This window comes from Atractosteus spatula, chromosome 3, assembly GCF_055471065.1.
Source record: "Atractosteus spatula isolate fAtrSpa1 chromosome 3, fAtrSpa1.hap1, whole genome shotgun sequence".
In the NCBI taxonomy this organism is placed as follows: domain Eukaryota; kingdom Metazoa; phylum Chordata; class Actinopteri; order Semionotiformes; family Lepisosteidae; genus Atractosteus; species Atractosteus spatula.
This window is the reverse complement of record NC_142708.1, coordinates 67804003-67829075: the sequence shown is the minus strand read 5'-3', so window position 1 is coordinate 67829075 and position 25073 is coordinate 67804003. Positions and strand designations below refer to the sequence as shown.

At 50.4% G+C, this 25073-nt stretch overlaps 1 protein-coding gene across 1 annotated transcript; it reads right to left on the bottom strand.

Moving 5' to 3' along the window:
• Positions 1 to 923: 923 nt before the first annotated feature.
• epoa (erythropoietin a) lies at positions 924 to 20892 on the bottom strand. The gene is made up of 5 exons (XM_088910112.1): positions 20814 to 20892; positions 9095 to 9225; positions 8445 to 8531; positions 7863 to 8027; positions 924 to 2653 (listed from the first exon to the last, which is right to left on the bottom strand). Exons 1-5 carry the CDS (start codon positions 20890 to 20892, stop codon positions 2504 to 2506), a joined length of 612 nt encoding a protein of 203 aa, XP_088766238.1. The 3' UTR covers positions 924 to 2503.
• Between the last annotated feature and the right edge of the window lie 4181 nt (positions 20893 to 25073).

Below are 25073 nucleotides of genomic sequence, written 5' to 3'. Positions count from 1 at the left end.
CAAAGCTGGTCTTAACTCCTTTTTAGTGACATAAAAATGCAAAACTAGAATACTTACTGGGTCAGTTCAGTACCCATAATCCCCTTGTCAAGAGCATATTAGGTGCTTGGTATTTCGTTTCGTGCGAGAATGTAGTTTCACACAGTGCACTTAGTGTCCAGTATGCTCACACCTGCAGCTGAGCTTACTGCAGTACACGGGTGAAGACACTCAGTCAAGCTCATCTGTATCTTCACATTCACACTCATCACCATCAGATCTGTAGAGACTGTAAAGACACTCAGTCAAGCTCATCTGTATCTTCACATTCACACTCATCACCATCAGATCTGTAGAGACTGTAAAGACACTCATTCCAGCTCATCTGTATCTTCACACTCACACTCATCACCATCAGATCTGTAGAGACTGTAAAGACACTCAGTCTGATCATCTGTATCTTCACATTCACACTCATCACCATCAGAGCTGTAGAGACTGTAAAGACACTCAGTCTGATCATCTGTATCTTCACATTCACACTCATCACCATCGGATCTGTAAAGACACTCAGTCCAGCTCATCTGTAGCTTCACTCCTGTTATCGTTAGATCTGATAGTGATGGAAGTTTCCAGGAATTCTTTCTTCCTTTCCCACATGTTTCTCCGGGGGCTGCCACCGGGATTCCTGCAGGAATACCCTGGCGGATATTTGGAAGGACTCTGGGTCCCGCCGTTCCCATGAGGACAGAAGTCACCAGCGAGACGAGGAAATGCCGTCATGCCCCAGGAATGCAGAAGAATGCTATCGACACCTGGCATTTTGGGTTTTTTTTCCGTTTTATCTAAGAATAATATTTTTTATTTAAATAGCAAATAGCTCTGTGAAAAAACAAAGAACCTGTATCAGAGAATCTGTACAACATAACTTAAGACCCGCAACGCATCCGGAAAGGGATAATAAAAACAGAATATGGACAGGAACACGCAAACTCCAGAATTCCGATGACTGTGGTTTCTCATGGCCGGGAGAGGGGCGGGAAGGAAGCTAGGCGATGGGGATGAGCGTTTGTCCTGCCGGGATTGGTCATTCGGAGCGCGCGGCCCGAGTGTCCCTGCCTCAGGTTCGCCTCCGTCTCTCCAGGGGATCCCTGGGGCCTGGCTGTGAATTTCCACACTGCTCTCCCTCTCCCAGCGCCAGACTGGGAAGGCCATGTCTGGCGGGAACATGCTTTAGCTGCAGGGGTGGCATACTGGACGGACAACATTGAGAGAAAGGGGGGCCGAGACCCTGCTTTGACTCCTCAAGCGCAGCTCGCCCACCTGCCCGACAGTTCGATTGATAAAACCACCCTCCTCTGAGGAATCCCGCGCTCAGGTAGGATCTGGCCGGCAGAGGCTCCTCTGAACGCACCTCTGGAGGGATTGGGCCGTGGACGAGCTGGAGAAGGAGGGGGAAGAGAGGAGGAGCCTGGCTCAGGGTTGTGCGGCATATAGAATCCACACTCACATCCTGTATATCTGCAGACTGTAGCATGAAATCCCCTGATCTAGGAAATACATTCGCTAATGTCATTAAGCGTAGTGAATGTTATCCGTCACGTCTTTGGTTCCAGCCCGGCTTTGCCTTCACACTCTGTGCAGGATCTCGGGGAGTCAGGTGGGCTCGAGCTGACCGGGCTGTCGCCACAGCGCCTGCTGCTGGCCGCCTGCCGAACTCTCCAGCGGCTGCTAGCTCTCGCGGAGCGGGACGAAGGAGGACAGCCCTGCGACAGGCCTGCTTGCGCCGCTCATCGGCTCCCCCTGCTGGCGTGTGGGCTGCCAGAGCAGTGCGCTGTGTGGGTTAACACTGGGCGATTCCCAGTCGAGGAAGCAAAAGACGTCTTTTCTCTTCTCACGTTCGCGATCGATGGTGGAGGGTGAACTGGCTCAGCCAGAGACGTGGGGGGGCCAACGATGACGACTGCCACACAGGCGCTCTTGAGACGACGACTCCCCGCCCCCCCCTCCTCCCCCCCAGCGGAGTCCAGCTGCTCTGCACTTCCCACCACCGGAATGAGCCTGTCTGTCGATCCAGTCTGGAGGTGGCAAAAGGGAAAACTGCATCGTGCCCAAACCCAGGAAATCAGGAATCACAGATGTGGAAGAGATGAAACAGCTGTGTGTAGAAAGCACTGCAGGATTAAAGCTTGCCTCTTTAGCCCAGACTGACGGAACTACCGACAGTCTCATGATAGATACGTGGGGCAGCGGTGTTTGGATCAGCCCTTTTGTAGTAAGTTCATCAGTGCTCCAGTTTCTTCTCTGTCTGGTTACCAAGCCTCAATCAAGAGATAAGAATCCATGTCTCACAAACTCTTTCCACTCCTAATGGTCTCTTCCCTAGGTCCTAGGCCAAAGCCATGTCTTCATACCTCTCTTCCTTGGTTTTGGCCAATCAGCTGCCATCTTTCTGCTCCACACCCCTCATTTCAGCCAATCAGGTATTGCTCCTGAAACCCTGCCCCACCCCTGCTCTGGCCAATCAGCTTCCATTCTTCTGACACGCCTTCGCTTGGCTGAGCAGCAGGCGGACCTTGCCTCGCAGGAAGTTGGTGTGAACCCGGAACAGCTCTGCCAGGCTGGACACTTGCCACATTTCCCCTGGCATCACTGAGGCCGACGACTCACCCTCCTGGAAAAACAGAGAATTGGGAGGGGTCAACGTCGGAGAACTGCGAGAACTACATGGGTCTTTTTACCATTTTCATTGCAGTTCAGCTATAGCTAGAACACAGTCGCAGTAGATTTTCGATTAATTAGTGATTGATATTATAGTCTCCTATAATGGCATTCACGGTGATCTGGAGAAAACAGTGTGCAATTCAGCACTCACTAGAAAACCACTCTGAAGGCAGCATCAACGCCAGGGGTAGGGGAAACGTGAACCCATGTATAGACCCCCAGGTAACAACCTGAACGATGACAATGCACATTTTACCTGGACTGAGGACTACCAGTCCATCCTGGCTACATTCATGAAAGACCCCAAAATTTCAGTTTTAACAACACAGCAGGGCAACGAGTTCCACACTCTCACCACCCTTTGCTGAAAGACTCTCCTCTTGTCCTAACTAGAGGATCTCTTCCAGCCTGTTCTTGAAGGAAGCCAGGGTATCATCTTCAACTCACTTGGTTGGGAAGCCTGCCACGCACTCCCACCACATTCTGCTCAGTCAGGGAAGCATCTAACGAACTTCCCGTTTGTATCCGCTGACAAACCTAGGTCCCCCCCGAGTCTGGCCTGACTTGTGTCAGTGCCTTCCAGGATTTTAAAAACCTGAATCCAATCTCCAATCTATCCTTTTCCTGAACCTGTAGCCCAGCAGATGGGTAACGAGCTCCTATAAGGTGCAGGAGGGCTACAACCCCAAAGATGTCTACTGAGTACATGCACCTTCTTTCTTAAATTCATTAAGTTGGTGAAATGCTGTCTACATTCATGTGCAGTAAAATACTGCGTTTTATCACAGTCCAAGGAAAGTTTTATATTTAGATTTTAAGGCAGATCTACAACCTGTGAAACTGTTCAGCAGGTGCTGGCCTCCTAGCACAGAATGGGGCTTTGGTGAAGACAAAACCAGACGGAGTGAGAGAGAGACATCACCTTTACTCTGAGCTCTCCTCGGAAACGAGACTCTCTCTTGGAAAGGGATCACGTTATTTGCTGAGTGAGAGAGAAGTGAGACGTGCGTGCGTTTGTTATTATAACCAGCAGAGAGAGTAGCGACTCTCCATGAATAACTAACCTCCTTGCACACTACCGTGCCCCGCTGAAGGTCACGGCCGGGCTGATGGCCGACGGTCATTCACAGGAACATAAGTCTTAACTTAATGGATCGCTTTTTGCTTTCGGGCTTTCCAATGGCACGGTTGCATCTGCTTGCGAATCTTTCACCTGACAGCTCTGCAACACCGACTACATTATTGCTGCAGCGTTGTAACACAGGCTGCATTGCTGCTGCAGCTCTGTGATGCCGGCTGCGTTACTGCTGCATTTCTATGATATCGGCTGCAATACTGCTACAGCTCTTCGACGCCATCTGAGTTACTGCTGCAGAGCTGCAACACCAGCAGGGTTACTACTGCAGAACTGTGACACCAGCTGTGTTACTGCGGCAGTGCTGTGACTCGACTGCATTACTGCTGCAGCTCTGTGACGTCAGTTGCGTTACTGCTGCAGATCTGTTACATTGGCTGATTTACTGCTGTAGCTCTGTGACACCGGCTGTGTCACTGCTGCCTCTCTGCAACACCAGCTGCATTACTGCTGCTTCTCTGCAATGCCGGCTGCATTACTGCTGCTTCTCTGCAACCCCAGCTGCATTACTGCTGCTTCTCTGCAATGCCGGCTGCATTACTACTGCATCTCTGCAACACCAGCTGCATTACAGCTGCTGCACACATGCTGTTCCACACACAATGGGGAGGAGAGTGACAGGCCCTGTGCTGCACCAGCAGCCTGCATGGGCAGACTGACACAGGAAGAGGAAAGGAATTCTGTCTGGTTCTTGTGGTCTGCACAGGGATATTGCAGACAAAGATTGTGCACTGCAGCTCAAACTCCTCTAAAACTTAAGTAGACAGAAGAGTTGAAAGGACAGACAGTACACTTGGATGGACAGACACCTAAACGGACAGACAAAGACTTGGATGGACAGACGGACAGATGGCCTCCTCTCCTGATGCTCTCACTGTTCCGGTTCTCACTCTCATGAACTGTTATGGCTGTCCACGCAGCAGCTCTGCCAGTGTCATCTGGGATACACAAGGTGTTTCAGTGTCTTCCCAAGGCTTACAGATAGACCTTTTGCAAGTCAGGGATCTGGGAATTGTGGGTTCGGAGTTGAGGGGGTTAACGGGTTTTGTGCAGGGCCTTGCTGTATTTGCAATTTCACAATCCCACCCCCTCCCCCACTGCTATCCAGGATCTGACCTGTCTGCACAAAGATTCCTGGAGCCATTGAGACAACATCAAAGGGACACAGGGAATGGCATGGAGACAGAAACACAATCTGTATCACTTTTTGTTAGAGCCCAGGGTTTTGAGGAAATTGGCCTGCAGTTCCTGGGAAAACGTTTGCTGAGCCAGGCAGGGAGAAACAGAGCTGAGGAGTTAATGAGTGACTGTCTCGGTACACCCTGTTCACTGTGCGCTCTGTGCTCTGCTGCGCTCCCTGCACGTACACCTCTCCGGGAAACCCAGCTCACTTCACCGTCAAGGAATCCGCCTGTACTGGTTCGCTGCATTGCACTCAGTTAAAGCAGTGCAGTTCAGTGCAGCAAAGCCCAGTAAAATCATTATAAAAGCACCATACACTGCAGTGAAGCCCAGTGAGACAACATGAAAGCACAGTACAGTGGAGTAAAGCACAGTGAAATCAGGGTAAAAGAGCAGTACAGTGCTGTAAAGCCCAGTGGATCAGGGTAAAACCACACTACAGTGCAGTAAAGCACAACAAAATTGGAGTAAAAGCACAGTACAGTGCTGTAAAGCGCAGTGAAAACAGAGTAAAAGTGCAGTACAGTGCTGTAAAGCAAAGTGAAATCAGGTTAAAAACACAGTACAGTGCAGTAACGCCCAGTGAAATCAGGGTAAAAGCACAATACAGTGCAGTACAGCCCAGTGAGATCAGGGTAAAAATGCAGTACAGTGCAGTAAATGCCAGTGAAATCAGGCAAAGCACAGTGCAGTGCAGTAAAGCACAATGAAATTGGGGTAAAAGTGCAGTACAGTTCTGTAAAGCACAGTGAAATTGGGGTAAAAGAGCAGTACAGTGCTGTAAAGCACAGTGAAATCATGTAAAAACACAATACAGTGCAGTAAAGCACAGTGAAATGGGGTAAAAGTGCAGTAAAGTGTAGTAAAGTCTAGTGAAATCAGGTAAACACACAATACAGTGCAGTAAAACCCATTGAACTAGTTGGGGTAAAAGTAGTCTCCCTATGTCTCTTTCACACACTCACACTCAGTCTCAGAGCCACACCCACACTCTCAGTGTCAAACACATGATCACTCTCTCACACTCCCTCTGACAGTCCCCTCGCTCTCCTGGGCCCTGTTCTCTGAGCTGTGGTGCACTGGGAGAGTCGCCCAACACAAACAGCGCTCCCTGCTGTTATCACAGAACTTCCTGTTGGGCCGTCCAGGCTGGAGAGCGCAGCGAGACCCCTGACCATCCCGGGATACGTGACTGCGAGCAGGAACAGAGCCTGTCTCTCTTCTCCCCCCTCTCACATTTCGACTCAAAGGAGAGTTATTGGCATGGCCACTGTGCTTCGATGTTGCCAAAGCAAACATGTGCAGTAAACAATAGTAACAAGCACCAAACAATAATACACAAATGTTCCCCTTCTGTCTCTTCCCTGTGTCTCTTTTTCCTCCTTCTTTGTCTCTCCCTCAGTTTCTGTCCCTTCTCTGTCTCTCTCTCCAGTCTCTCCCTCTATCAGCCTCTTCCCTTTCACTATCTCTCTCCCTTAAGTCTGTCTGTCTCTCTCTCCTGTCTCTCTCTTCCTCTCTCAGTCTCTGTCAGTCTCTCTCTCTCCTGTCCCTCTCTCTGTCTGTCAGTCTTTGTCTTTTCTTTGTCCCTCTCTCTTGTCTCTCCATTCCTCACTCCTCTGTTTTAAAAACTGACTGATTCAGCTGGTGTGAAGAGAGTGTGTCTGCAGACTGTGTACATAGCCCAAAGCACAAAGCAGGTATCAGGACTCAATGTCACTGACAGACCCAGAGCTAACAGGCTCCTGTCAGAGGCAGCCCTACTAAACACATCCATTCCTTTGAGTCTGGAAACAATATACTGCTTTTTACAATTGCACGTCTACTTACAAACCTCTACAGCAGATGGAAGAGGTGTGGACTACAAGCAGCAGCACTGCACTTAAAGATATAGCCTTTTAAAAGGGATGTCAATGACCAAATTAATTCACTGTAGCCCTAATGTGGACAATGCCACGAGACCATAAAATGTAGCAGTTTATAGGACACTGGTTAGAGCTCACCTACAGAGGTCAGAATGGCGCAGAAAGGACATTGCCACAGTGCCCTTTCACCTGTACCCATCTCTCCAGGGACAGTGCCCTCTCACCTGTACCCCTCTCTCTCCAGTGACAGTGCCCTCTCACCTGTACCTCTCTCTCTCCAAGACAATGCCCTGTCACCTGTACCCCTCTCTCTCCAGTGACAGTGCTCTCTCACCTGTACCCATCTCTCCAGGGACAGTGCCCTCTCACCTGTACCCCTCTCTCTCCAGTGACAGTGCCCTCTCACCTGTACCCCTCTGTCCAGTAACAGTGCCCTCTCACCTGTACCCCTCTGTCCAGTGACAGTGCCCTCTCACCTGTACCCCTCTCTCTCCAGTGACAGTGCCCTCTCACCTGTACCCCTCTGTCCAGTAACAGTGCCCTCTCACCTGTACCCCTCTCTCTCCAGTGACAGTGCCCTCTCACCTGTACCCCTCTGTCCAGTAACAGTGCCCTCTCACCTGTACCCATCTCTCTCCAGTGACAGTGCCCTCTCACCTGTACCCATCTCTCCAGGGACAGTGCCCTCTCACCTGTACCCCTCTCTCCAGTGACAGTGCCCTCTCACCTGTACCCCTCTCTCTCCAGTGACAGTGCCCTCTCACCTGTACCCCTCTGTCCAGTAACAGTGCCCTCTCACCTGTACCCCTCTGTCCAGTGACAGTGCCCTCTCACCTGTACCCCTCTCTCTCCAGTGACAGTGCCCTCTCACCTGTACCCCTCTCTCTCCAGTGACAGTGCCCTCTCACCTGTACCCCTCTGTCCAGTAACAGTGCCCTCTCACCTGTACCCATCTCTCTCCAGTGACAGCGTGCTCTCACCTGTATGTTTAAGCTCTTCAGTATCTGCCTTATACTGTACAGGTTGCTGTAGCTGGTGTCTATGAGCTCCTGCAGGCCCGTGTTGGTGACAGTGGTTCTTGCTGTGGAAATGGCCTGGGTCAGTAGCCTCAACCCAGACTGGACCTCCTCCTCCTGCTCCCGGCTCTGCCAAAGACACACAGGGGTCAGTACACACACCTGTATCAGCTGTTGCTGTGCTACTCCAGCCCTGGAAAGACACAGGGGATCTTAGTGTAGATTAAGAACTAGAAGAAAAGTATTTTGAGACTTGAACAACTATGTGTTTGCTTTGCCATGGTTTCTCCTGGTTTTAAGTAGTACTTAATTCTCCCACACCTGCCTACATTTTTATTTGACCAAGTAATACTGGACTCCTACCCTGATTTGACTGTATTTACTATCCTTTACTGCACTGCACTGTGCTTTTACCTTGATTGCACTGTGCATTTCTGACAGGTAAACTGACAGACACTTCGGCTGGTCTGACTCACAGCGAACAGCTTTGCAACCGAGGGGCTCAGAGGTCAAAGGTAAGAGGACAGAGGTCAAATCCGAACTCACGTCTTTGCTCTCCCACTCGTTGAAGTTGACGCTGGTGAAGGGGACAGCGAGGGGCTCCGTCCAACCACAGCCCTCCTTGCACGTCCTCTGGACAGAGACAAAGAGAGAGAGACTAGCTCAAATCTCCCTGTGCAAGAGGACACTTGAAGGCCAAGAAATCCTGCAGAGCTCAGCTGAGGGCAGCCTGACCTACAGGCAGAATTATTGTGCATTTCTGATTGGTCCCTTGAAGTCCAGTGCCTCCTGGACTTCATTAGAGTAAAGGTCACAACACGTGACCATTTCACTCCAGTTCCTTTCTGCCCCTCTACTGCTGTAGCTCGGTGCTCTTCATGAGCCAGAAGCCCTAACTGTCCATCCAATGCCAAGCAGCACTCTGGTTTCCCCGGCACGTCACGTCCTATTATCCCAGGACCCAGCAAAATCCTAACTGCCCCTCTCTCCCCTTGACCAAGGCTGAGTAGCAACCTAACTGCCTCCTTATGACCCAACGTTCCCCAAAACTACCTCCTGACCCCAGTGCTCCCTGACTGTTCTATATTAGTCCTGTGCCTGTGCCCCTAACTGCCCCCTCAACTCCCAGGGTCCAGCAGCCAATCCAACAGTTGCCCTCCCACCCTGCTGGCAGGCCGGTGCCCGGTGATGCCCACCATGGCGTTCTCCGTGTCGCGGGCCTCCCTGATGAAGCGGTCCAGGACGCGGGAGTCACAGATGGGGCGTAGCAGGGCAGGGCGTCCTAGGCGAGAGTACTCTAGAATCATCAACAGCACAGCAAAAAATCCTGGAGCAAAGGACAGGAGAAACAGGGGTAGGAGCTGAGTTAGCAGGATGTGGCTGCCGGCAAAAGGCAACTGGACTTGGTTTCCTGCAGCATTCTTAATGTCTAGAGCCCTGTGACTGGGCTGTGTCAGTGTGCTGGACTCCACAGGGACTGTAAGAGTGTAGAGCCCTGTGACTGGGCTGTGTCAGTGTGCTGGACTCCACAGGGACTGTAAGAGTCTAGAGCCCTGTGACTGGGCTGTGTCAGTGTGCTGGACTCCACAGGGACTGTGAGAGTCTAGAGCCCTGTGACTGGGCTGTGTCAGTGTACTGGACTCCACAGGGACTGTGAGAGTCTAGAGCCCTGTGACTGGGCTGTGTCAGTGTACTGGACTCCACAGGGACTGTGAGAGTCTAGAGCCCTGTGACTGGGCTGTGTCAGTGTACTGGACTCCACAGGGACTGTGAGAGTCTAGAGCCCTGTGACTGGGCTGTGTCAGTGTACTGGACTCCACAGGGACTGTAAGAGTCTAGAGCCCTGTGACTGGGCTGTGTCAGTGTGCTGGACTCCACAGTGACTGTGAGAGTCTAGAGCCCTGTGACTGGGCTGTGTCAGTGTGCTGGACTCCACAGGGACTGTGAGAGTCTAGAGCCCTGTGACTGGGCTGTGTCAGTGTACTGGACTCCACAGGGACTATGAGAGTCTAGAGCCCTGTGACTGGGCTGTGTCAGTGTACTGGACTCCACAGGGACCGTGAGAGTCTAGAGCCCTGTGACTGGGCTGTGTCAGTGTACTGGACTCCACAGGGACTGTGAGAGTCTAGAGCCCTGTGACTGGGCTGTGTCAGTGTACTGGACTCCACAGGGACTATGAGAGTCTAGAGCCCTGTGACTGGGCTGTGTCAGTGTGCTGGACTCCAGAGGGACTGTAAGAGTCTAGATCCCTGTGACTGGGCTGTGTCATTGTACTGGACTCCAGAGTGACTGTGAGAGTCTAGAGCCCTGTGACTGGGCTGTGTCAGTGTGCTGGACTCCAGAGTGACTGTAAGAGTCTAGAGCCCTGTGACTGGGCTGTGTCAGTGTGCTGGACTCCACAGGGACTGTAAGAGTCTAGAGCCCTGTGACTGGGCTGTGTCAGTGTACTGGACTCCACAGGGACTGTGAGAGTCTAGAGCCCTGTGACTGGGCTGTCAGTGTACTGGACTCCACAGTGACTGTAAGAGTCTAGAGCCCTGTGACTGGGCTGTGTCAGTGTACTGGACTCCACAGGGACTGTAAGAGTCTAGAGCCCTGTGACTGGGCTGTGTCAGTGTGCTGGACTCCACAGGGACTGTAAGAGTCTAGAGCCCTGTGACTGGGCTGTGTCAGTGTACTGGACTCCACAGGGACTGTAAGAGTCTAGAGCCCTGTGACTGGGCTGTGTCAGTGTACTGGACTCCACAGGGACTGTGAGAGTCTAGAGCCCTGTGACTGGGCTGTGTCAGTGTACTGGACTCCAGAGTGACTGTGAGAGTCTAGAGCCCTGTGACTGGGCTGTGTCAGTGTACTGGACTCCACAGGGACTGTAAGAGTCTAGAGCCCTGTGACTGGGCTGTGTCAGTGTGCTGGACTCCAGAGTGACTGTGAGAGTCTAGAGCCCTGTGACTGGGCTGTGTCAGTGTACTGGACTCCACAGTGACTGTAAGAGTGTAGAGCCCTGTGACTGGGCTGTGTCAGTGTGCTGGACTCCACAGGGACTGTGAGAGTGTAGAGCCCTGTGACTGGGCTGTGTCAGTGTGCTGGACTACACAGGGACTGTGAGAGTCTAGAGCCCTGTGACTGGGCTGTGTCAGTGTACTGGACTCCACAGGGACTGTGAGAGTCTAGAGCCCTGTGACTGGGCTGTGTCAGTGTACTGGACTCCACAGGGATTATGAGAGTCTAGAGCCCTGTGACTGGGCTGTGTTCCTGTACTGGATCTACACAAAGAGGTTTCTTTCTGAATGAAGCTCAGGATGACACCACCTTCTTAGCTGCAAGCAGTATAAAGATGATTTTCAAGTAAACACTCCTCCTTTTTGTTCACTCTCGAACTGAATAGCTGAAAAGCTCCATTATTCCTGGCGTCTGACCCACTTGCTGGAGTGAGAACTGCATCATGCCCTCCTTTTCTCCGAACAGAATGCGGATTACTGAGACAGGGGAAAAGACGCGGTTGGGGTGGAACACGGTTGGCATGACCATTGAATTAGCATTGTCAAACCGATAACTATTAGCAAAACATTTGCAATAATTACAAAATATTATTATTGGAGACGCTGACTGTTCTTCAGAGTATAATAGGAACTGTGATCACACACTGGGCAGCAACTCTGTTGAGTTTCCTCCTGCAGTAGGATCAGAAGCTGTTCTGATTCTGGTAGGAGTGGAAATTATACATTACAGTCATGCCAATTTCACCACCTGCAGAAGAAGGTTTGTACCTTCTTTGTCTGATTGATTGATAAAGTAACCGATACACTGCTAGATCAATCGCTTGATGCTTCTCTATGCAGGCTCTACACACATCTTGAATATCAAAACAACCCAAAACTGCACCTGACGACCGAGTCAAAGAACAGAAATAAATCTCTAGATTTCATTTCCACCAGGTGCACAATACACAGACAACACACACAACAGACATACAGAGCATACTGTGTGTGCATGCACACAGATTCTGTCTGCTTAACTCCTCTCTCCTTCTGTCCTTCTGTCCATCTGTCTAACTGTCCGTCTGTCAAGGACTGACAGTGTTGGCCATGTCTCTACGACTTAATACTCATCATGATCCAGGAGCTAATTAATTCCTGTCTATCTAGATGCCTGTCCTTGAATTTGCCCATAATTCCTGTTTGTCTAGTTTATACAGATCGATGGTCTTTCCAAAACCAGCTGGGAGTCTGAATTTCTGATGCTGAGATTGGCACATTCACAGAAAAGGTTTCGTAGATAGTTCTCCATTTTCGTAAAAATGTGGATTGTGAAATTTCGTGTATTATAGTATTGCTCAACCTATTTGAACCTTAAAGTGTTCAAATTTTTTTGCAAGCTGGCCTCTGGTTCAGACAGAAACCACTCCCTCTTGTAGCTGATTCCCAGTGTCTTTTAACACACGGCCCATCCTACGCCAACCTGGACAAGACTGAGCTGTGTGGGGACCGACCAGGGAGAACAAACTGATACAGAGTGGAGGAAGGTGATTAGGAGATCCTAATCTCACACACGTCTGCTTGCCTGCCTATATAAGTCTCATAACCAGGTCTTCCCACCTCTTATCTCTCTCGAATGCCCCCCTCCACCATCTGAGCTCCCTGGCTCAGTCCTGGCTGTAGTGGGGGGGGGGGGGGGGGGGGGTGTGAGCAGCTAGACTGCCACTCCCTCAGCTAGGAAAGTCACGCCAAACACCCTCTGCACATTCTGCCCCTCTGTCGCCATCATTCGGATCCAACACACCTAACCCTAGAAGCCTGAGTTCTTCAGCATCTTCAAGGCGGACCGAGAAGAGCTGGGAGGACCCGGAGGTTATCCGCTGTGCCTACCTGTCCACATGGCACACCCTGGGCACCTGAATCACCTGGCCCCGGCACAACGCCCTCTTCCTCGGGCTCCCCGCATGGACTGAAGCAGAAATCCCATAACACAAAAGGGCGTCTGTGCCTGCATCCGTCTGTGCATACAAACAGCGTCATGCTTCCGAGCAGCGCTGTTTATCCGTGGCGGGGAATGTGCGTGTGAATCTGTGTGTGCAGGCTTGTGACCAGACGGCTGCTGTCTTTAACCCCGTCTGCTCCAGACTCCCTGTCTCCAAGGATGCAGGCGTCACACCTCCGACTGAGCGCGTTTCGCTGTCTGCGCTGTAATTTCACATTCACACTCCTCACCATCAGATCTGTAGAGACTGTAAAGACACTCAGTCCAGCTCATCTGTATCTTCACACTCACACTCATCACCATCAGATCTGTAGAGACTGTAAAGACACTCAGTCCAGCTCATCTGTATCTTCACACTCACACTCATCACCATCAGATCTGTAGAGACTGTAAAGACACTCAGTCCAGCTCATCTGTATCTTCACATTCACACTCATCACCATCAGATCTGTAGAGACTGTAAAGACACTCAGTCCAGCTCATCTGTATCTTCACATTCACACTCATCACCATCAGATCTGTAGAGACTGTAAAGTCACTCAGTCCAGCTCATCTGTATCTTCACATTCACACTCATCACCATCAGATCTGTAGAGACTGTAAAGACACTCAGTCCAGCTCACCTGTATCTTCACACTCACACTCATCACCATCAGATCTGTAGAGACTGTAAAGACACTCAGTCCAGCTCATCTGTATCTTCACACTCACACTCATCACCATCAGATCTGTAGAGACTGTAAAGACACTCAGTCTGATCATCTGTATCTTCACATTCACACTCATCACCATCAGATCTGTAGAGACTGTAAAGACACTCAGTCCAGCTCATCTGTATCTTCACATTCACACTCATCACCATCAGATCTGTAGAGACTGTAAAGACACTCAGTCCAGCTCACCTGTATCTTCACACTCACACTCATCACCATCAGATCTGTAGAGACTGTAAAGACACTCAGTCCAGCTCATCTGTATCTTCACATTCACACTCATCACCATCAGATCTGTAGAGACTGTAAAGTCACTCAGTCCAGCTCATCTGTATCTTCACATTCACACTCATCACCATCAGATCTGTAGAGACTGTAAAGACACTCAGTCTGATCATCTGTATCTTCACATTCACACTCATCACCATCAGGTCTCTAGATACTGTAAATACACTCAGTGTGATCATTTGTAACTTCACAGTATCAGTTTTTCTGAATACTGTGTGGATCAAAGTTAATATTAATGAGTTCCAGTTGTTGCACTTTGCCAGTGAGGCAGAACCACCTAAGCTGACTTATAATAAGTCTAAGAAAAATCAAAATAATTCAACAAGTCAAAGTTATGGGCAGCAGGCACAGGCCACTGTTTTGCTCTCACAGGGGATCACAAGGAACAGTCCCATCTCTCTTTCATGAAATGGTGAGAACTAATTAATATTCATTCGCCTAAGTCATAATGACTGCACTGTAACCTTGAGAGTTCTCCTCCTGTAATTTACATGTGTCATCTGTTCCACTGGTCTGAGTTAGCTGCGTCATGCTGATGAGACTTGTGTGCGACACAGCTGTTTGCGGCTGCGGACAGGCAGAAGCAGGATTAGAAAACGGATCTCTTCTGGGGATCTGCCTTCCAGTGCTGCGATATTGCTAGGGCTCGTTAATATTACCATTCCCATAATTCATAGCAACAACATGTTCTTCCCACACACTGTAACTCTGAATGTACTCTGTCCCCGATAGACTGATACTACTCGTTAGGAGTCCATGACGTCTGTTTGGAATTACAGTGTATAATCAGCAGACCTGGCTTATATACTATCCAATTAAGTTTCACATGAAGGAGAACCACTACTTCACAAGTTACATGTTATGCAAAAATGCTACACCTGAAACACCGAGCTTAAAACAGGTAAGCCACAAACCCAGCAGTGTCTAGCACTGTAGCTCTACGCACTACGCAGTACCAGAGGGAGAGAGGAGAGAGGTGATATTTACACAGCGTAGCAAAAACTAGATAGTACTGCTATTTATACTCCAAAGTGGAGTCAGCTGCCCACAGTCTCTGCCAGCTGGATGTCGGGCAGCAATCCAGGAGTGGTGGCACACGCCGCTGGCTTTATTTACTTTCCCCCCTCTGGGTTATTCCTGGATCTTGCCCAGGTGTCCCGGACAGCCAGAGCACCTGCCAGACAGAAGTGTGCAGAATGCACAACAGCATTTTCCCAGCACTGTCCGGAGAACAGGGGAGTGAGGACATTGCAGTCCTTACAATAGGGGCTACAGTCCCAGTGCAGGAGAACAGTCCTGTTACAATAGGAGCTACAGTCCCAGTACAGGAGAACAGTCCTGTTACAATAGGGGCTACAGTCCCAGTACAGGAGAACAGTCCTGTTACAATAGGGGCTACAGTCCCAGTACAGGAGAACAGTCCTGTTACAATAGGGGCTACAGTCCCAGTACAGGAGAACAGTCCTGTTACAATAGGAGCTACAGTCCCAGTACATGAGAACAGTCCTGTTCCAATAGGGGCTACAGTCCCAGTACAGGAGGACAGTCCTGTTCCATTAGGGGCTACAGTCCCAGTACAGGAGAACAGTCTTGTTACAATAGGAGCTACAGTCCCAGTTCAGGAGAACAGTCCTGTTACAATAGGAGCTACAGTCCCAGTACAGGAGAACAGTCCCGTTACAATAGGAGCTACAGTCCCAGTACAGGAGAACAGTCCTGTTACAATAGGGGCTACAGTCCCAGTACATGAGAACAGTCCTGTTCCAATAGGGGCTACAGTCCCAGTACAGGAGGACAGTCCTGTTCCATTAGGGGCTACAGTCCCAGTACAGGAGAACAGTCTTGTTACAATAGGAGCTACAGTCCCAGTTCAGGAGAACAGTCCTGTTACAATAGGAGCTACAGTCCCAGTACAGGAGAACAGTCCTGTTACAATAGGAGCTACAGTCCCAGTACAGGAGAACAGTCCTGTTACAATAGGAGCTACAGTCCCAGTACAGGCGGACAGTCCTGTTACAATAGGGGCTACAGTCCCAGTACAGGAGAACAGTCCTGTTCCAATAGGGGCTACAGTCCCAGTACAGGAGAACAGTCCTGTTTCAATGGTGGCTACAGTCCCAGTACAGGAGAACAGTCCTGTTCCAATAGGGGCTACAGTCCCAGTACAGGAGGACAGTCCTGTTCCATTAGGGGCTACAGTCCCAATACAGGAGAACAGTCCTGTTACAATAGGGGCTACAGTCCCAGTACAGGAGAACAGTCCTGTTACAATAGGAGCTACAGTCCCAGTACAGGAGAACAGTCCTGTTCCAATAGGGGCTACAGTCCCAGTACAGGAGGACAGTCCTGTTACAATAGGGGCTACAGTCCCAGTACAGGAGAACAGTCCTGTTCCAATAGGGGCTACAGTCCCAGTACAGGAGGACAGTCCTGTTACAATAGGGGCTACAGTCCCAGTACAGGAGAACAGTCCTGTTCCAATAGGGGCTACAGTCCCAGTAAAGGAGGACAGTCCTGTTCCATTAGGGGCTACAGTCCCAGTACAGGAGAACAGTCCTGTTACAATAGGGGCTACAGTCCCAGTACAGGAGAACAGTCCTGTTACAATAGGAGCTACAGTCCCAGTACAGGAGAACAGTCCTGTTCCAATAGGGGCTACAGTCCCAGTAAAGGAGGACAGTCCTGTTCCATTAGGGGCTACAGTCCCAGTACAGGCGGACAGTCCTGTTACAATAGGGGCTACAGTCCCAGTACAGGAGAACAGTCTTGTTACAATAGGAGCTACAGTCCCAGTTCAGGAGATCAGTCCTGTTCCAATAGGGGCTACAGTCCCAGTACAGGCGGACAGTCCTGTTACAATAGGGGCTACAGTCCCAGTACAGGAGAACAGTCCTGTTCCAATAGGGGCTACAGTCCCAGTAAAGGAGGACAGTCCTGTTCCATTAGGGGCTACAGTCCCAGTACAGGAGAACAGTCTTGTTACAATAAGAGCTACAGTCCCAGTTCAGGAGATCAGTCCTGTTCCAATAGGGGCTACAGTCCCAGTACAGGAGAACGGTCCTGTTACAATAGGAGCTACAGTCCCAGTACAGGAGAACAGTCCTGTTACAATAGGAGCTACAGTCCCAGTACAGGAGAACAGTCCTGTTCCAATAGGAGCTACAGTCCCAGTACAGGAGCTACAGTCCTGTTACAATAGGGACTACAGTAAATGTATAGTGAAATAGGTCTTTACTGTGAGCTAAATCAATTTAATACAGATTTAACTTTTGGGATCCCAAAAGACATTTGAGTGTCATTGATCATTTGGACTCTAAAGGGTTACATCCCACTCGCACACAGGCGGTTTCCCAGAGCCAAACACACACACACTCTCTCTCCTCTCTCTCGGGCTTGTGTGAACTGCTGAAAAGTTCAGTCTGAAAATAAAAACCTTGTCCTACTTCCCCCCCTTTTGCTGAGTCATAAGGTGATGCTGTTCCACATTAACTAGTCCATTCGCTGAACAGGCATTCAGTGACTCAGCAAATATTCTTTCTTTTAGGAGCCAGAAAAAAAGGACAGATCAGCAGCCTGTGCACGTGGAGAACCCCTGAGTCACACTGCTGATGCGAAGCTGAGATTGCAGACTCAACATGAGCTTATTCATGAAATATATACAGTATGAATGAAATGGATCCGTGGATCTTCAAACTGACTTCCTTCCAAAGCCTTGGGATCATGGCTCCATGGAGCGAGTGAGGCCGTTTCTAGGAACTGCTCTGCCAGCTGTGATTAAAGGTCTTTCATATTCCCAGCGGCACAAGACACAGAGCTTGGTCTCTCCGTGACAAAGTGACATGCGTGACAGACTGGCTCACACGTAGACATGCCAAATAATCCAACTGATGGACTGACCTGCCGACTGATTAGCTCACTGATCGACACACTGATTGACACTCTTAATTCCTGACTCACTGATCGACACGCTGACACACTGATTGACACTCTTAATTCCTGACTCACTGATCGACACGCTGACACACTGATTGACACTCTTAATTCCTGACTCACTGATCGACACACTGACACACTGATTGACACTCTTAATTCCTGACTCACTGATCGACACGCTGACACACTGATTGACACTCTTAATTCCTGACTCACTGATCGACACTCTTAATTCCTGACTCACTGATCGACACGCTGACACACTGATTGACACTCTTAATTCCTGACTCACTGATCGACACGCTGACACACTGATTGACACTCTTAATTCCTGACTCACTGATCGACACACTGACACACTGATTGACACTCTTAATTCCTGACTCACTGATCGACACGCTGACACACTGATTGACACTCTTAATTCCTGACACACTGATTGACACTCTTAATTCCTGACTCACTGATCGACACACTGACACACTGATTGACACTCTTAATTCCTGACTCACTGATCGACACGCTGACACACTGATTGACACTCTTAATTCCTGACTCACTGATCGACACACTGACACACTGATTGACACTCTTAATTCCTGACTCACTGATCGACACACTGACACACTGATTGACACTCTTAATTCCTGGCTCATTGATCAACACTTTGAACTCCTGACTAACTGATTTACACACTGGAATGCTGACTAACACGCCAACACACTGGTTCACTTATCCACACACTTAATTCTTGGCATCTTCACGGATGCACTGATTGACAGAGACACTCAGCACTGACACTCACTGACTTAAACTGACTGACTGGCACGCTGTCTGACACACTGATCGACACCCTGACTCTCGGTCATACTGAATTACAGACACAATACCTGACACGCTGACTGACACACTGGCACGCTGTCTGACACACTGATCGACACCCTGACTCTCGGTCATACTGAATTACAGACACAATACCTGACACGCTGACTGACACACTGGCACGCTGTCTGACACACTGATCGACACCCTGACTCTCGGTCATACTGAATTACAGACACAATACCTGACACGCTGACTGACACACTGGCACGCTGTCTGACACACTGATCGACACCCTGACTCTCGGTCATACTGAATTACAGACACAATACCTGACACGCTGACTGACACACTGGCACGCTGTCTGACACACTGATCGACACCCTGACTCTCGGTCATACTGAATTACAGACATAATCACTGTCAGACACGCTGACTGACACACTGGCACGCTGTCTGACTGTATTGTAGAGATCAAGGCCGAAGCGCGATGTTCCCTCTCACAGACTCGCGCTGCACGTTTCTCACGCCTCCTGACGCGCCGGGCCGGGACCCCTGACCCGTTACGCGCAACAGACCCATCGGGATATTGCCGGTACCGACCAGCCCTCTCAGCTTCCGCGAGATTTTAAGTTAGTGTCGAACTTCAGAACCGTCTCCAGGAGAAGAGAAAATTGATGTTTAAGCTTTAAAATTATCATCCGTATCAAGTCCAAGACCATCTCAAGTACAACACGGGTCTTTACTGATGATAATTGATTGATAATGATGATGGGTGTTTTTTTTCCGGATTCTGATACAGTATTTTAAAAATTGCGGATCGTCATTTTGTGACGTAGGCTGACATATTGTCTCAATATGCACCTAGTCTCCACCTTTAAATAAATAAACACAGGCCAGCCCCGTCTGTCTCTGGCATTGTTCCACCGCACGTGTGGGTAAATTCATTCTTCCCGGAAAATCCGTATCAGTACTAGCCATGATGTAGATAGGTGATAAATACGCTACAGTCATTACGTCTGATAAGAACATTTAAATTAAATGTTTTTGTCAAATAATGGTAACACGATTAAAAGGAGACGTTTTGTGCACGTTTTTGAGACTAATTAATTTGATTTTTTTTTAAAATATCGTCCAGTTTATAATACAACTCTCGATTAAACGCCAAATACACTTGATTCAGCACCACATTAAAGGAGCCGAAAGCCACAGATAGATGCTGAAGTCACTAATGCGCGTGAAAATGCTCATTAACAGAGACAGTTTAATGCTGGCTCGCGCTTCTGTACAACCCTCGCTCACGTGCTCCGGACAGCTCGCGGCAGCCTCTCTTCACAGCCGCCAGACCTCGAGCCCACTCCCCCGGGGAATCCTCGTGAGGAGAAAGTTCTGGATTTTGAAGTCGAACCGGCAAACATTTCCCGCCTTTAGAAGAGCCGGAGTCGAGAGACCAGACAGGCGCCCGCGTTCGGACCCGGTTCCTCCCCGGCGTGGCTTTCCAGAGCCGTCATGGACAACCCCCGACCCCCGACCCCCGCCCAGCCGCGGGGAGACACCCGAGGAGCGAGGAGTCAGGCGCGAGTGGCCGTGTTGGGGTGTCAGCGCGGTCTAACGGCAGAAAATGTCGGTTGGCGCCACACGCTCGCGTTTGTCTCCCTAACAACCTCACAGGTAAACACAAAAAAAGAACCCCACGCCGCTCACACAGACACCGCGGTCCGAGAGCCCTGGTTGACAGAAGAAGTAAGTTCAGAGAGGAACCCGGTGCCGCCGCTGCCGTCAGTGACAGCTCGGACCGCCTTACCTGCGCCGGGACAGCGCTGCGCAGCGGGTCGGCCACGGCTTCCACCCGCCGGACTCACTTCTCCGGCTTCCCAGAGTGTTGTTTTTGGCAACCCCCCCACCCCCCTCACCTGCCGGCTGACACTCACCGTTCCCCCCTGCCCTGCCCTGCCCTGCCCGCCCCGCCGGCCCAGCGAGCCAGAGAGAGACGCGCTCACTCGCTCGCACTCGCACACGGGCTGGCGGGGGCGCGCACACCCTCAACACTCGCTCTCGCACGCACGCACACCAGGGCAGCCTTCTCGCGGGTGAGGAGCTGCGGCGGCGCGAGCACCCCAAAACGGCACGGGGCAAAGCCCCCGGGGGGGGGGAAGAAGCGTGCGCACTTGGAGCTACTCACTGGGTATCCCCATATCCGAATCGGCATGCTCCTTCAGATGCTCCTCGTCTCGTGGTCCATTGGCCCAGCTATTTCCCATGAGGGGCGACTCGGCTCCTCTCTGGAAGAGTTCTCCGCGCGCTGGCGCTCTCTCGGGACCAGCGTTCGCACCCGACCTCCTGCCGCCTTGAGCACGATGACAGGGAAGGTCCCTAAATCACGACTGTCCACTGCGTGGCTCCGGCGACTGCAGCCTCTTCCTCTTCTTCCTTTCTCCCACTTCTCCCGTCCCACAGGAGACCGGCTGGAGGTTTCAGTCGAAATACGCGACTTTTTAAAACATCCTAGAGAGTTCAAAAGCCCGTTGATGCAATGCCTTTTTTTTAAAAAAAAAATGTTTGGCTTTTAAGCCAAATAGAAAACTTGCTTTCTGTCTTCTTTATCTGCCTCGCGGGTAACTTCTCTTAATAGTGAGGAAAAGGCACATTAATCTTTTTTTTTATCAATGCGTAGACAAATACATGCATATATATTTATGAATATAAGCTAATATATATGCACCGGTGCAGAAAACTATGGTAACGCAGTGGAGTCTTTCAAGGTTAATATTTTACTGCGATGTTGCGCCCCCTTCCCCCTTTTTTCTTTTTTTTTTGGACAGCGTGCAAGTTCTCCCTTCCCTCCCTCTCTCTCTCTCTCCCTCTGCCAGTCGGTCTGCGCTGTCCGCACTCGGGCTGCGCGCCGGCTGGCCGTGTGCTGAGAGCTGCCCGGCGGCCCCGCGCCGCCCTATATCAATCAAGCTGTCCCGGGAGCCTCGGGGGCGGAAGCAGGGCTTTCCTCGAGGATGGAGTTCCAGAGCTGGCCCCGAGGGACGCGGCCCGGCGCGTGGAAAAAAAGCCCAACGCAACATCCTGCACGTTCGCTGCCGGGAATCTCCCCCGCGAGCCGGACCCCCGCAGGTAACCAGCGAGCAGCCTGGGAGAGGACGCCTGCCGCTGCCGGCCGTGCTGCTGGGAGCAGCGCCGCGCTAATCGATCGCGACTAATCGGTGACATGGCGTCACAAAGGTGCTCTTCCAGGTCCGCTTTCGGAGTTTATTGATCACTCCAGATGTTTCTAGGATTTTTTTCTGCAGATTTCTGCATTAGAAGCGGGAATACAGACCGAGTCCGGTTAGATTCTAAATGGACTCCGCAGCCAAGCCCAGTGACATTAACTTCACATAAAACCGGCGAGATCCGATCGCAGCCTGGGAAGCGCGTGTCTTCACACCCCTCTGCAGGAATGGGTACGTGGACAGCGGAGTCCACAGGGACACTTGAAGGAAACAACCTCGCGGAAGGTCACCCAGAGGGCGAGAGGTCGCATGCCGTGTTTACACAGAACTTTCTGATGGAGGATTGTTTCAACTCCTGACCCCCCCTCCGCCCGTCCCCCCACTTTTCCACCCTCGCCTTTTAAACTCGCAGCGAGAGCAAGGCCGTCACCCGAGAGGCGATTGGCTGGTCTCTACGTCACCGCAGCGGCGATTGGCTGGTCGCGGACGTTCCACGTGAGGACTTGGTGATGTGTGCAGTTCAGACAACCTGAACGTTGTCTACAGCCTCTACCTCCGTGTCTGTTATTCGTTAATTTATCGAATACTGCAAAGGGGAAGCCAATATAAATATTTGTACCCTGTGGCCTACACGGTTTAATTCATTAGAAATAACATTTACTCTAAAAGTCCTATTGCGCAGCGTTAACAGTACAAGACAACATCTTGGTATCATGGGCAATACTAAACTATAGGACATCTCTGTAGGTCTTTCTATAGGATACTGATGTAAGTATCTCCTAGAAGAATATAGTAATTCAGGAATCCAATACATTTCTTATAGGATCCATATAGTAGATAGTATTCACAAATATTAAGGGATCCCTTATAGAACTGTCCTCTTAAACGTCCTGTATGTCTTTGAGATATTCTACAACAGGGTGGCCAGCAGGTTTGATGGGTCACCCCTTAAACCATCGAACCCCCAACACTTGGAACAATTTCGTTTTGGACACTTCAGTAAATCCGTCCATCCAGTTTCTAGATGCTTTGTCCAGCTCAGGGTCATGAGGGTGCCGGAGCCTATCCCAGCAAGCAACGGGCGCAAGGCAGGGTACACACCATCACCAGTCCATCGCAGGGGAGACACACAAACACACTCACACCAGGGCCCAGTTTCCCAGAAGCCAGTTAATCTCCCAGTAGGTTTTTGGACTGTGGGAGGAAACCCACGCAAACCCGGGGAGAAAATGCAAACTCCACACAGACTGCCCTTTGGGTCTGAAATTGAACCAGGGCCTGAGCGCTGTGAGGCAGCAGTGCTCACCACCGCACCACTGTTAACCTGAAGTGGGAATACCAACACCCCGCAGCTCTGAGGGAGCTCGGCTGGCCATTGAGCAGGTTTGATTGCTCAGCTGACGGAAACCCACGTGTTCCACCTTTTACAGATCGATGCTTCAAGGCTGGGCTACCGGACCAGGCAGACTGAGGCTCTCAAGGGCTGCAGCAGGCCACCCCTGTTCTATAGCTATCCAAATGGTTATCACCCTTATCGTATGTTAGAATAGCTGTGAACAAATTTTACATTTTAAAACTTTTTAAATATTACATAGCCATACAGTCTGGAATAACTAGTTGCGTTTAGGTCTCAGGTCACCATGTGACCACAAGGGCTGCTCTGACCTGCCCACCCAATTGAGGGCCAATCACCTCTTGACAGGTCACAAGCTCCATGGCGATGTGCAGGAGGCTCGTCGCTGATTGGAGGTTTAGAAATCACAGCCCCCCCCCCCCTCCTCCTGCGGCACCCAGACAATCGAATCCTGGTGACAGGTGGCTGGCAACCCGGGTTCGAGCACAATGAATCACAGAGCCCAGCCTGCACCTGGAACAACCCTTGTAATAGACACTATGACACTTAATCAATTAATAATGAGCAGAATCAGAAATGGAAATCGTTATTTACTTTTGTTACTCGGTATATTCGGTAATATTTTACATCTTTAATGTAAGTTAATAAAGTGAATTGTAATAAAGTTAAGTAAACTAATAAAGTGAACTGAACTAATAATTTATGATTTACTGAGAATTTTAAAATGTCTTCAGTATCCAGGCTCTTGTCAAGGGCTGTGGAGAGTTCTGGACTCTGCAGTAGTTTAAAAGGTGAAGAAAGCAAATACCTCTGTTTAAAGTACCGTCTTCAGTTTACATCAGTTGCCTATGCCAGAAGAAGGCAGACCAACACATAGGTTCTGGAGTGGCTAATTCAATACAGAGTATGAGTAGGTATGCAGATATTTGCTCCTGCTCCTGCAGGAGGCGCTGATATGCACTCCTGCTCCTGCAGGAGGCACTGATATTCACTCCTGGTCCAGCAGGGGTGCTGATATTCTCTCCTGATCCTGCAGGTGACGTTGATATTCTCTCCTGCTCCTGGGGGGGGACTGATACTCACTCCTGGTCCTGCAAGGGCACAGATACTCACTCATGGTCCTAGAGGCACATTGATACTCACTGTTGGTTCTGGAGGTGTACTGATACTTCTGGTCCTGGAGGTGCACCCTCTCTCCTTGTTTTCACTTCAGTCTTGACTTGTTTTGCATCAGATGTCTCCTGCTCAACCCCTCACTGAGGTTAATGAGGAGCCTGTAACACCTGGGGGATTGCGGCTGGGGTGTCCGCGAGTTTCTACACTGACAGCAGCCCTGGACGGAGCTCAGTGGCAGGTAAGGGAGACTCATGGGGAGTCTGGGGTCTGTGGCAGGATTCGGGGGGGGTCTCGATCCCAGAAATAGGCCATCCTGCTTGTCCTGGAGCCTCCCACAATCCCTGTTTTTTGTTCAAGTCGATCATTTCCTTCATCAAACCCTTCGCTGACCTGTCAGGAGGAATCTGTGGTCTTGAATTGTTTTCCATTCCTAAACAGGCTGCGTCCTGACTGTGGTGTTTCAGAAGTGACCTCGGATCTCCAGGGTGCAGTCAAGGCCCTGGTGAGTTCAATGACGTGTGACGTAACCATCTCAGCTGGAACAGGCGTGGGAAGAGTGGTGACTGTACTGTGTGCTGTTCTGCCTCAGCCCTGACGTTAGGCTTTCTGACTCCGCATCGCAGTCAAAGGCTGTAGTGCCCCAAAACCAGAAGGGGGCCTGAATTCTCCCTGGTGGGGTGCCTGTTGTTCGGCATGTTGAGATTCCTCCCAGAGGGGTGCCATCTCTGGCTGATTGGGGTTCAGGGGGGCGAAG